At 41.9% G+C, this 12,832-nt stretch overlaps 1 protein-coding gene across 3 annotated transcripts in view; it reads right to left on the reverse strand.

Moving 5' to 3' along the window:
* Window positions 1-602: 602 nt before the first annotated feature.
* The window catches only part of HCFC1R1 (host cell factor C1 regulator 1), a 65,398-nt gene continuing 53,168 nt past the window's right edge, over window positions 603-12,832 (reverse strand). For all 3 annotated transcript variants that reach the window (XM_030209524.1, XM_030209522.1, XM_030209523.1), the window contains exon 6: window positions 603-3,839. In XM_030209524.1, the coding sequence (XP_030065384.1) occupies window positions 3,620-3,839 (220 nt within the window). In that variant the 3' untranslated portion in view covers window positions 603-3,619. The remainder of the gene's footprint in view (window positions 3,840-12,832) is intronic.

Raw genomic sequence — 12,832 nt, forward strand, 5'->3', positions numbered from 1 at the left:
TTGGCTCTAGCCGCTGGGGGAGACGCTAAGGAAATCTAATTTTAGGAATTGTCCCTTAACACCATAATCTTGTTAAGTGTGCAACTTCCTTAGTGAATTATTAATCTTTTTTGAATGCATATACATGAACTTTATGCTCAAACTGAAATATGCTAGCATAACATACATTAATAGGTGTAAGACAGACTCTTGCAGAATGGCAGTAAGGGGTTTCCATTGATAAGCATATTGCTAGTTTACAAATGTGGCATAACAGCAATATTCAAATTTATTATACAACTGTGCAACTAAGGAATCTGGTAAGCCACACCCCTTCCTCTCTTGGCTCTATTCGATCTCCTGAATCAGTTGCTCTCCAGGCTTTTAACAAGATGATATCAACTTTACCTCCTGATTAGCCTAGTGTGTCTCTAGCCTCTTAATAATGCAATTTCCAGCCTGCATACATATAAGGCTATATCAGCAAAGTCCTAACTGAGAATTGTGGCATTACATGGAAAGGGCAGCAGGATACTGATGACCAATGGAAGGAAAAGCAAGTCATACTGAAATATTTGCAAATGTGAATGATTGCACAAGCCCTGGGGTATTTCTTTTGACAGCATTTCCTTTAATTAAAAAAATGTCTCTCTCTTTTTACAGCAAAGTAAAACAGTCAGTACAGTGTAAAGAAATCACCAATTCTACACATTACAGAAGGCATAGCTGTGTGCCAAAAGCAAATATAAAACATGAGGTATATAAAATTTATACCACTTCCTACTGTGTTACTGCTAAAAGAAAGTAAAGTGGTATAAAAAATTACGTCAATTTGATAACCAGTTCTTAACTGTAACTTCTCAATTCAAACACCAAAATCACCATGGTGGCAATTCTAAAACTTGGCACCAATTGGGGTGTGCTTAGCACCAGTTCTACAATGGCTTCAGGGAATTCCTAAGCCTTTATAAAATATTAGTGCAAAGCGCCATTGGTGTGCCACAATTTAGGCCAACCCACTTATGACAACGTTGTTTAGTGAACACTTGATATACCACTCTTCACAAACACAGCAGTGTACAAAAATACAAATTCAAAGAAATGGAAAAACACTGCAGTGTACAAAAATACAAAATTCAAAGAAATGGAGAGAATGGAAAAGCAGGGGAAGGGCAACCAGAGGACAAAAACCAGAACAGGCAGCAATGCAGAATCATCTGGGAGAGAGAAAGGGAAAGGCCTGAAAAAAAAATGTAGGACTTACGAAGGATTGAAACTGAGGATAGGACTTCTTATTACGGAGTTCTACTGGTAGAGTGTTCCAGAGAGGGGGAGGTACAAAAGAAGGCTGAGCATTGAGTGGATTTGAGGCGGGAGCAAGAAACAGGGAGTAACGCTAACTGGGACAAGCGAGCAGAATGATCGAGAGGGTACATAGGATGAGATAAGAACAGAGAGCTAAGGTGGGTACCCAAGTTCAGAACCTTCTGCGTTAAAGGATCTTAAATTGGACTCAGAAAGGAACAGGAAGCCAGTGGGAACAGGCAAGCAGTGGGGTAACATGGTCAAACCTGTGGGCACGGGAAAGTAGCCAAATAGCAGTATTCTGCACAGTTTGAAGGCGCTTAAGGTTAAGTTTAGGGAGGCCGGAGCTGGTATAAGTCAGTGTGCCTAGCACACCATGCAAAGCGTGCAACCAATTGTATTCTGCATGCATTGTTTGACGCCAAAATATAGAATGAGGGAGCATATGAGAGGTCACAGAGCTAATGCACCACTAAAATGTATTAGCATAGGTGACTAGCACACAATTTTTTAAAATTTATCTTTAATCAATTTAACCATATGGGACTGATATACAGATAAATTGTGCAATGTATTTACTAAAAGCTCCTATTTTTAAGAAAAAAAAAAAAGAATCATCTTAAAAATACCATATCCCAAACACAAGGTATGTTTCCTTCAGATGAACTGGTGTCTCAAACCTAAAATCTTTGAGCCTGATATTCAAAGTGATTTAACTGGACATGAGAGACTCCTGCCTGGTTAAATCATGCTCAGTGTCCACAGTTAGTACCAGCGTGGTCCATGGGAAGTGCCAGACAAGAGTCAGTAGTTACATGGGGCATCAAGCATATTCAGTGCCAGTGCCCACACAGCTAAGAGGGCAGATAGGACTGCCTTTTTGTATAATCCTATCTTTGCTCGCTTAGTTATTTGGGTGCTGGCACTGAATATCAGCCAGCACTCACAACTTCCAGGTCGGCGGCCAACCCTGGATATTCATTACTGGTGCCTGGACGTGACCTGGCATTGAAAGTCTGGCTTAATTCTGCCCATGGATGTTAGTGGCTGACCACCAGAGGCAGAATATTGGCCCCATCTTTTTCAAAAACAAAATTAGGAGCAGAATGCATCCAAAGGAGTTAATACCATTACAATCTCCGTCCACTGATCTTTTAGTATTTTGTTCAAGTATTTTACATCACATTCACTGTTGATTTAATTATGAATTAATAATGAGTACAACAGTTGGACAGACTGGATGGACCGATCAGGTCTTTATCTGCCGTCACTTACAACTTGTTCTCACAATTACTCTTCTCGGTTTGCAAGACTTTGGTTTCCTGTTCACAAGATAGCTTTATAGTGTACAGCTGGTACCAATCGTCTTGTCCAAAAATTACAAGTTGCTACATTTAGAAAATCTATCAGCGATGCACCATAGTGAGAAACTATGTTCTCCACTAGATTTGCAGTGTGTGATAATTCTTTGGAATATAAGATGGCTGCAGGCTACTCATTGTAAAACTGTCTTGACAACAGAATGATGAAAGTCTTATAAAATGAGGTAAGGGGCCCCAAGAACCGAGGAAAAGATCACTGTAATGGGATAGTAAGGTTAGGTTAACAACTCCTTACACGTATTCTGTTTATTCCAGTTCTGGCTCAGGAAAGGAAGACTGTAGGCTTGAAATACAATCTTTTCTGTGATGTTGAAATATTTCATTGAATGCAATGCATTTGCATCTTATGTTTGGATGTGGTATTTTTAAAATTCATTTTATTTATATCTTGGGAATTTGGTGCTTTTGGTGTGCAGAAAAATTCAGCAAAAATGTGTACCAATCTTATAAGAGTAGAACTTAAGTTAATCCCCTATACCAATACATTTTTGTGATGTATCAGATTTACCGACTCCTTTATATTGTGATTTTCATGTTTGAACTGACAAATTAGGTATGAATCGGTTATCAAATTGATGAACTTTATATAGTACCTCTTTGCCCATCTCTTCTCACAGGCTCATATATCCTTTGGGATAATAGTAGGATTCTGTTTCCAGCTGGTAGAGCACCCAGGACAATAACTAGGTTCTACCCATGGCTGAACAAGCCCTCATGAAATTAACTAGATAGCTGGTTTGAACTCTGGGTTAGTGCAGTTGTTTATTTGTAATAAACAGCAGTCCAGCTGTATCAAGGGTGAACTACCCTCAGCGTCTTTCTAAAGAGTCACTGAGACGTCATGTTGCTTCAGTGAAACTTTAACTCAAGACACAGAACACAGCATTTTCAAAGTTCCAATATATTACTGCAAGCAAGCAGGGGACTGAAGCCTACATGTCCACCTGTGTACTTCACTGCTCCATCCTGTCCTCCAGCTCCTGCTGTAGAATTCCTTTCTGCTGGGATGCTCCTAAGTCATTAGTGTTCAGTTGTGAGAAAAAGGAGGATGAGATTCCAGTCTTGTTTGAGCTCTCTGGCGAAGAGTCTTGCTGTCTCCTCAGGGAATGGATGGCCTTCTGGATCAAGCTCCCTGGGGGTTTCCACAATACTAGTTCCATACAAGGATAGTTCCTGTGATGATATGGAATAGAGAGGGGCCAAGGGAAAAAGAATGCAAAATAAAATAAAAATATATGTCAGCAATACACTGGCAGAGTTAGTTCTGTAAATTCTTGTGATGTCCCTAATTCCAATCATATTAAACTGAGAAGAAAAAATATCAGCAATATACTGGCAAATTTAGTTCTGTAAATTCTTCTAATGTCCCTAGTTCCAATCATATTAACTGATCTCTTTTCTCCTCCTCTTCCAAATACTCAGATAATGCAGCCTCCTCTGATGCTCACAGGGATATTAACCCTTTAAGATAGTGGTTCTCAACCCTGTCCTTACCAGTCAGGTTCAGGATATGCACAATGAAAATGTACAAGGTAGATCTGCATAGCATGGAGGCAATGCATGCAAATCTATTTCATGCATATTCATTGTGCACTCTGTTGAGAACCTCTGCTCGAAGATGGCAAAGCCTGGACTACACAAACTATAGGAAGTGGAAGCAATTTCATGAACACAAGACATGGTAAATGTGTCATGAAATACTAAGACGACTGAGAAGAGAATCACTTCACAAGATAATTCCCACACATGTAAGACAATGAAAAGTATTATTACTAAAAGCTGGAAGAGGCCCCAGATGGAGTCAGTCTCCTTCTGTTTGGATCACTCCAAGAACACAGACTTCCCGGTGTACCTAGAAGAGCTTCTCTTGGCAGGGTGCAACTCAACCTGGTCATTCAGGTCATGCATACACATCTGTACGTCTGTGTGAAGACTTCATTGTGTGTTTCAGATTGTAAAAAGGGGGCAGTTTTATAAAGCATTTTCCATACATAAAGCCTGTTCCACATGCAGAAAAGGGCTTTTATAGAACTGCATAACCACATATGCACATGTGCACAGAAACAAATACATTTACTTTACATGATCTGTGCACAGGCATTCCTAGGACTGTGGTCTGGGTGGAATGGTGGTGATGGTGCGATATATATGTGCATTCTGTACCAAATTTGTACCTTCAAAGCAGGTGTAAATTTGAGAGTCAGAATGTGTGTGTTACTGGGATTGGATCAGAAAACTTAGTTTAGAAGGCACGCAGCCCTTCTAAAATCCACTTTTTGGACTTCCTCACATAGGCGACCAGTTACCAAATTGCCCGCAAAATGAATACGGATAACTGATATTTTCTGATCATTGTGATGTGTTGTAAAGCGACTCAAACGACGCAGTAAAGACCCCCAACTCCATTCAAAAATAAAACATCTGCTGTTATATCCATCATCTCATTTAGACACTATCTACCTGATATTTAAAGTGAGTTAAAGGGCTAAGGAAGACTTTTGGCTGTTTAAAATCGCTTGTCAGAGGCTATCAGCAAAATTAGAGCTGAACCCTTATTTTAAAAATGTAAACCATCTATATAAAGACTTGGCTATTTCACCATGCCTTCAATACTACATAGGGTGTTTTGCTGCTGAAGGATCAGTTTCTCCTCCCCTGCTCTGCTATTCCCTACCCCCCCCCCCCCCCCTAAATACAAAAGTTCTCCCCCCCTTCTCACCTTCCTGCTGTTTTACTCTAGCTTTGTGGAATGAATGTAGACACTTTCCTGACATATACTTTAGTTCTGCACTTGTTGTTTTTATTGTATAGCATCTAGATCTAACTGTTAAGGTGGTATATCAGGTTTACTTAAATAAAATAAATATGTAATCAACGGCACATAACTATACAGTGCTACTGATTATTAGCACAGATCACACATGCAGTGTCCGGTTAGAGTCCGGAAGGTCCCTGGGCCTAACCAGTTAGTGGCCATATTCAGACCGCTGACTAGTTAGGTTGTCCTAATTCTAGCTATGGATGTAACCGGGCACCAATCTGAATATTGGCCACTGCCCATTGAATCTCCAGGTTGCGGTAGAGAAGTGCCAGCTGCCCCCCAACCTTTCTAATCCCTTCTCTCACCCCTAGGGACCACAGCAACCCCCCCCCCCCCACCCACTCAACAAAAAAAGATAGCAGGCCAGAGCTCCCCCGCCCCTGTAGGCACTCCCAGGCCTACCTGGATGGTCCCTTGTTGTCTAGTAGGCCAAACAAGTAGGAGTGATGCCCACTCGCTCCTGCCTGGTGCAGCAGCTGTTCAAAATGGATATTGTGACCTCTAGCAGCCTTGCAGTACTTGGGGCCTGCCATCTATTTTCTTTGAGGGTGGGGGTGCTGTAGTTCCTGGGTAGAAACCTTTGATATTAAGCCGAGACCCACATAAGCTCTAGCTGGCACTGCTATAACAATTGACTCTGAATATTCTGTTTTGAATATTTAGAAACCTACCAAACTATAACACACATATGCAATAAAATTTATATTATGGAAATACTGTGCAGCATTAAATTATTGTGCTCAGTTTGCCATGCATGTAATTCTGCCATAAAATAGCTTGTATCATGCCTCTGGGTAGCTCCATCATAGCACCACCCTCCCTACCTACCAATTAGTAAAAAAATACTGAAATCAGGTAAAATAACCGTTAATACTTAACTTCTGTTCTGTGGGAACGTGAAACATTATGATTATTTATAACACAATCACAAATATGAACACAAGCAACATGAAATAAGAAAAAAAGAAAAAAACAAGTTAATTGCCAGCGCATGACCAGTTTAATCTTTTCCACTGGGAAACCGACTCATAGCAAGTTACATGAAACAACCCACAGAAGTTAAGTATTAACGGTTATTTTACCTGATTTCAATATTTTTTACTAATTGGTAGGTAGGGAGGGTGGTGCTATGATGGAGATACCCAGAGGCATGATATAAGCTATTTTATGGCTGAATTACATGCATGGCAAACTGAGCACAATAATTTAACGCTGCACAGTATTTCCATAATATAAATTTTATTGCATATATGTTTTATAGTTTGGTAGGTTTCTTTATTTTTAAATTGTTTATTTATTGAAAATTTTCATAACTTTACAAGCATTATACTTGTGACATGAAATACAGATATGATTAATACATATCATTCAAGTGGAAACAAAATTAACTAAAGAAAAACATTAATATTTCACCATATCTTCCTTTGACCACAATTAAAGAGGAAGGAGTCGAAATAGTTCAGGGGAACATAAAAAGAAGAAAAAAAAATTATAAGGAAAGGCCTAGCCCTAAATACCACCATACAATACTTTATGTTGGTTTTATCATTTGACAAGCTTTTTCATATTTATAAATTCTCTCAATTGTGTTGGTACAAAAACACATACTTTATATTTAGATATTTTATAACACACTTGCAAGGATAAGCAAGTAAGAAAGTTGCCCCTAAAGACCTGGTTTCCTCTCTCTTTTCAAGAAACTGTTTTCTTCTTTCTTGAGTGATTTTAGTCATGGCAGGAAATATCCACAATTTCTGTCCACAAAATTGTTGCTGTGTATTTTTAAAGTAAAGTTTTAATACAGCGTCAAAGTCTTGTTCAAATACAAAGGATACAAGGAGGGTAGCTCTAGTTGTCACCTCGGACAAAGAGTCCTCCAATATCTGTGAAATATCATTCAATTCTTCTGCTTCCTCCAAAACACCTTCTCGATCTTTCTTTGTAGGTAAGAAATAAATCTTGTTTATCGGCGGAATATCTTGAGCTGAAAATTTTAAGTTCTCCACAAGAAACTTTTTGAACAAATCATATGGTAACATTCCTACTGGTTTGGGGAAATTAAGAATTCGCATGTTCAATCGCCTATTATAGTTTTCTATTTGTTCAATCCTTTGACGCATAGACATATCTTTCATCACTGCAATAAATTTTTCATTAGTTTTCACAGCTTCTTCCTGAGAGTGTTTTTCCTGATCTTTTAAATCTTGCTTCAGCTTATCCAAAGATTGAGATAGCTGGCCTACAGTATTAGCAAGTTTTTTGGTCTCGAGTAGAATTTATTATTAAACTAGTAAAAAAGGCCCGTTTCTGACACAAATGAAACGGGCGCTAGCAAGGTTTTCCTCGGAGTGTGTATGTTTGGGAGAGTATATGTGAGAGTGACTGTTTGAGAGTCAGAGTGAAAGTGTGAGTGTGTGAGAGAGAGAGTGAGTCTGGGTATGAGTGTGTTTGTGAGAATGAGAGTGTGTGCAAGTGTGTATGTGAGACACAGTGTGAGAGATAGTGTATGTGTGTGGGCGAGAGAGAGAGTGTGTGTGAGACACACAGATTCTCTGTGAGAGTGAGTATATGAGACCAAGCGAGTGTGTGAGTGACTGTGTGGCACATAGTGAATGTGATACAGTGTGAGACAGAGTGTGTGAGTGAGAGAGTCAGAAAGACATTGTATATGAGAGAGAGAGTGTGAGCCCTGCCCTCCCAATCCATGCCCATCTGTCCCCTGCCCCCTCCATTCATCCTTTTCCAGCAATTCCCCTCCCTGAGCCCTGCCCTCCCAATCCATGCCCATCCATGCTCCTCTGTCACCTGTCCCCTCCATTCATCCCTATCCAGCAATTCCCCTCTCTCCCTGAGGCCTGCCCTGCAATCCATATCCATCCATGCCCATCTGTCCCCTCCATTCATCCCTATCCAGCAATTCCCCTCTCTCCCTGAGCCCTGCCCTCCCAATCCATGCCCATCCATGCTCATCTGTCCCCTGCCCCCTCCATTCATCCCTATCCAGCAATTCCCCTCTCTCCCTGAGGCCTGCCCTGCAATCCATATCCATCCATGCCCATCTGTCCCCTCCATTCATCCCTATCCAGCAATTCCCCTCTCCCTGAGTCCTGCCCTTCCAATCCATGCCCATCCATGCTCCTCTGTCACCTGGCCCCTCCATTCATCCCTATCCAGCAATTCCCCTCTCTCCCTGAGGCCTGCCCTGCAATCCATATCCATCCATGCCCATCTGTCCCCTCCATTCATCCCTATCCAGCAATTCCCCTTTCTCCTTGAGTCCTGCCCTCCCAATCCATGCCCATCCATGCTCCTCTGTCCCCTGCCCTCTCCATTCATCCCTTTCCAGCAATTCCCCTCTCTCCCTGAGCCCTGCCCTCCCAATCCATGCCCATCCATCCTTTTCCAGCAAGTCCCCTCTCTCCCTTCCATGACTCCCCCTCGCATCCATGCTCCTCTCTCTCCCATGTCCCAGCCTGGTCCGCCCTTTTCTCCCCCCCCCCCCCCCCCCTTCGCATCCATGCTGTCGTTTCTCCCCTGCCCTCCCGCTCCCATTGTTCTACTTTACTGGTAACCCTCTTCTCTCCCCCCAACATCCCTTTTTGTTTTTTTTCTTCTTTTTAAATTTACCTCCGTGGCGGTTCCGGCAGCGAAGCGTCAGGGAAGGAGGCGGTGCTCCCGACGTCTAGCCTTCCCTTCGCTGTGTTCCGCCTTCTTTTGACGTCATCCTTGACGTCAGAAGAAGGCGGAACACAGCGAAGGGAAGGCTAGATGTCGGGAGCGCCGCCTCCTTCCCTGACGCTTCGCTACCGGATTTTTTTTTCCCGCCCTCGACGTCATGACGTTTGACGCGAGGGCGGGGCAGAGACGGCTGGCTGGCTGGCTTGAAGGCTTCACACCACAAATCCACAAACCCTTCAGCCTGGGAGTGACGTCAGGTGGCTTCAGAACGTTGTCCTCAGAACGTCGAGGGTGCGTTTTATTATATTAGATCTTGCATTTTAATACTACACGTGTCAACCTTTTCCTATATAAGCACACAGCTTTGGAATACACTGCCGCGCAACCTAAGAATGATTCACGAACAAGCTGCCTTCCGCAAATCAATGAAGACCCACCTGTTTGAAACAATCTACGGAAAGAGCCAAAACACATAGAGTCCACACTCACTATTCATCAATGTATCACCCCCCTTAATTCCACATCACCCATACATATACTCACAGAAATATGTACTCCCAACATATGTCTTTGTGCTTTACTACTGCCCTTAAGCTTCCCATTGTCTCCTTCCAATGTTTCAATGTTGATGTCCCATTGTAATATTCCTAACGATAGTTCGATTCTCGCATAACATGTACAATGTAAGCCATAACCAAGCTGTACAACTGTATTTCCACTATTCATATCTTATTGTAAGCCACACTGAACCCGCAAAGAGGTGGGAAAATGTGGGATACAAATGCAATAAATAAATAAATAAATTTTTTTGCATTGATTGCCAAAGCATGTCAAGCGTTACCACTCTTGGCGGGGTCTCCCGCGTCGATTTACCTTCAACAGCCGATTCCAACTCTGGGAGGGGGCCCTCTCCGCTGGCCACACCGCCTCCGACTTCCGGAGCTTGTAGTTCAGCAACCCCTTCCCGAATCGCGGCTGGGCAGAGTGGAGTACCAACAGTCGGGGGAGACAAAGAGGTCTCAACTTCCAGCGACGTCTGTGCCCCTGCACTGGCGTCAAGCAGGTTTCCTCCTCCCGAATCACCTGGTGGACGCCAAATTGCAAATCCGTCCAGAGTTTGCTGCATCGGGGAGGACGTAAGAGCCTGAGAAGGTAAGGCTCTCACCAACCCTTTTCGCTTGTGGGGCATTATTTTTTTGAGGAAAATCAAGTTCAGCAGCAAATTGTTCTGAGCAGGTTTACAGCGTTCAGCGTGTCGGCGCCATCTTGACTCCTCCCCCCATTTGTAAGTTTCTAAATATTCAAAACATTGGTATTTACCAAGAAACCGGACTGTATATTCCCCAGAGTACTTCTGTTATATCTGAATATTCTGTGACAAGCCATGTGTGGGAACCAGTACTGAATAGGCATAAATTACCAAAACATTTTTATTTTACTTGTTTTTATATCAACAGTCATAATACAAATTATATCAATACAGCAAATGTAAATACATTAAGATTATAAAGATAACTACATAATTATAAATATACAAATCATATTCATAGAATGAGTAATAAAAACATAATAATACAAACATAAAAGCAGACATTGTGCATTATTGTGATGTGAACTATAAATCTACCCCCATTTACTAAGCTGCGTGGCAATGCCGACAGAGTCCATTCAAAGTGAATGGGCTGTATCGGCATTAGCGCAGGACAGTCACTAGCTTTGTAAACAAGGGGGCTACTTTTTAAATTCCTGATACAGCAGCCACTTCATGTGCTCCAATGATGTGACAGTGACATGACCAATGTGGCTTAAGGTACATTGGTACAACAAAAGGAGCATTAAGTGCCTGATTTATTGAACATTTAATAGGCAGTATATCAAGCCTTGTATTTAACATTAAACATCACAGTACTATAAAAAGAAAGTGTTTAGAAAAACCTCGTAGAACATTCAGTTCAGCTTAATCATGCTTTTGATGATTATAGATTATTTGTACCGAATAAATCTAAGAGTCCATGGAGAGGAGGAGACAGATAAAATTTTTATAAAGAATTGAACACAGATTTATTTTTCAATTCAATGCTGTAATCCCAAGACGGTTAAATCAAGAGCTGGACCTTAGTGTTATTCTATGATTAATTACCCCCCTTGTTCCAGCCAATTAATGATTCTTTACATTGTTTTTTTTTTTTTTTTTAGATAGATAAAAGCTAGTTTCCCCACTTTTTATCCTGTTTACTGTTTAATTTACAGTGGTCCTCACTTTTGTCCCAGAGTGTCTCTTCTATTCAGCTAAAGAATCGGTTCACAGCCCTGGAGGTAGAATAACTAGAAACATCTAAAAAACAGGAGGAAACAATGACTAAAAATGCCATCAGGGCCAGAAAATTGGCCCAAAGAAAGCAAAAGGTAGTAGTGGTTTGAGATTCACTTCTCAAGGGTACTGAAGCGCCCATCTGCCGGCCAGATATGATGTCCAGAGAGGTGTGCTGTCTGCCAGGTGCCAAGATTCGCGATATTGTGGAAAGATTGCCTAGACTCATCAAGCCTACGGACCATGCTCCTATGCTACTATCAATGTTGGCACAAATGATACAGCTAAGTATTGTCTACCAGGTCCCTATTAAATGTATCGTACAAGGACTTTGAGGCTTTGGGTCAGAGGATGAAGCATCTAGGTGCACAGGTGGTGTTCTCATCAATCCTCTCTGTCGAAGGTAAAGGTCGAATGAGAGAAGCTCGCATCTTGGAGATAAATGTGTGGCTGCCGACTAGAGGGCTTTGGTTTCGTAGACCATGGGATGATTTTCCAAGAGGCACTGAGTGGTGATGGTGTCCATCTGTCAAGGAAGGGAAGGAGTGTCTTCAGCAACAGGCTGGCTAAAGTACTAAAGAGAGCTTTAAACTAAAATTGATGGGAAACAAACTTCTAGAACTTGAGGCTACAATGATGGAAGCGGACTTGGATTTAGTGGCGGTCACGGAGACGTGGTTCACGGAAAACCATGACTGGGATGTTGCTATACCTGGCTATAATCTATTCAGGAAGGACAGAGTAGGAAAAAAGGGTGGAGGTGTGGCATTATATGCTAAGAATGATATCCAAGTGACAGAACTGCAGGACATGTGGGGCAGGGAAGAAGCGCTGTGGGTTAAACTGGAAAGAGGGAAAGGAAAATGTATCTATATCGGAGTGATATACAGACCTCCCTCACAGTCAAAGGAAATGGACAGAGACTTAATTGAAGACATCCATAAGATAGCTAGGAAAAGGGGAAGTACTACTGATAGGAGACTTCAATATGCCGGATGTTGATTGGGGTGTCCCGGCTGCGGGGTCGTCTAGAAGCAAAGAGATCTAGATTCCCTACAGGAATAATTGTTCCGGCAGTGGGTAACGGAACTGACGTGGGATGGAGCTGTTCTGGGCCTGGTGCTTACGAATGGAGAGTACGTTTCTGACATCAAGGTGGAGGACCATTTGGCATCTACTGATCATCGTATGGTATGGTTCAATATTAAAACAGAAGACAGGGCTCACTCGAGATTGAAGGTCCTGGATTTCAAAGGAACTAACTTTGCCAAGATGGGGGAATTACTCAAGGAACAGTTCGTGGGATGGGAACAGCTGAAGGATGTAGAACAACAATGGACAAGACTGAAAGGAGCT

Source organism: Microcaecilia unicolor, chromosome 7, assembly GCF_901765095.1.
Source record: "Microcaecilia unicolor chromosome 7, aMicUni1.1, whole genome shotgun sequence".
Taxonomy (NCBI): domain Eukaryota; kingdom Metazoa; phylum Chordata; class Amphibia; order Gymnophiona; family Siphonopidae; genus Microcaecilia; species Microcaecilia unicolor.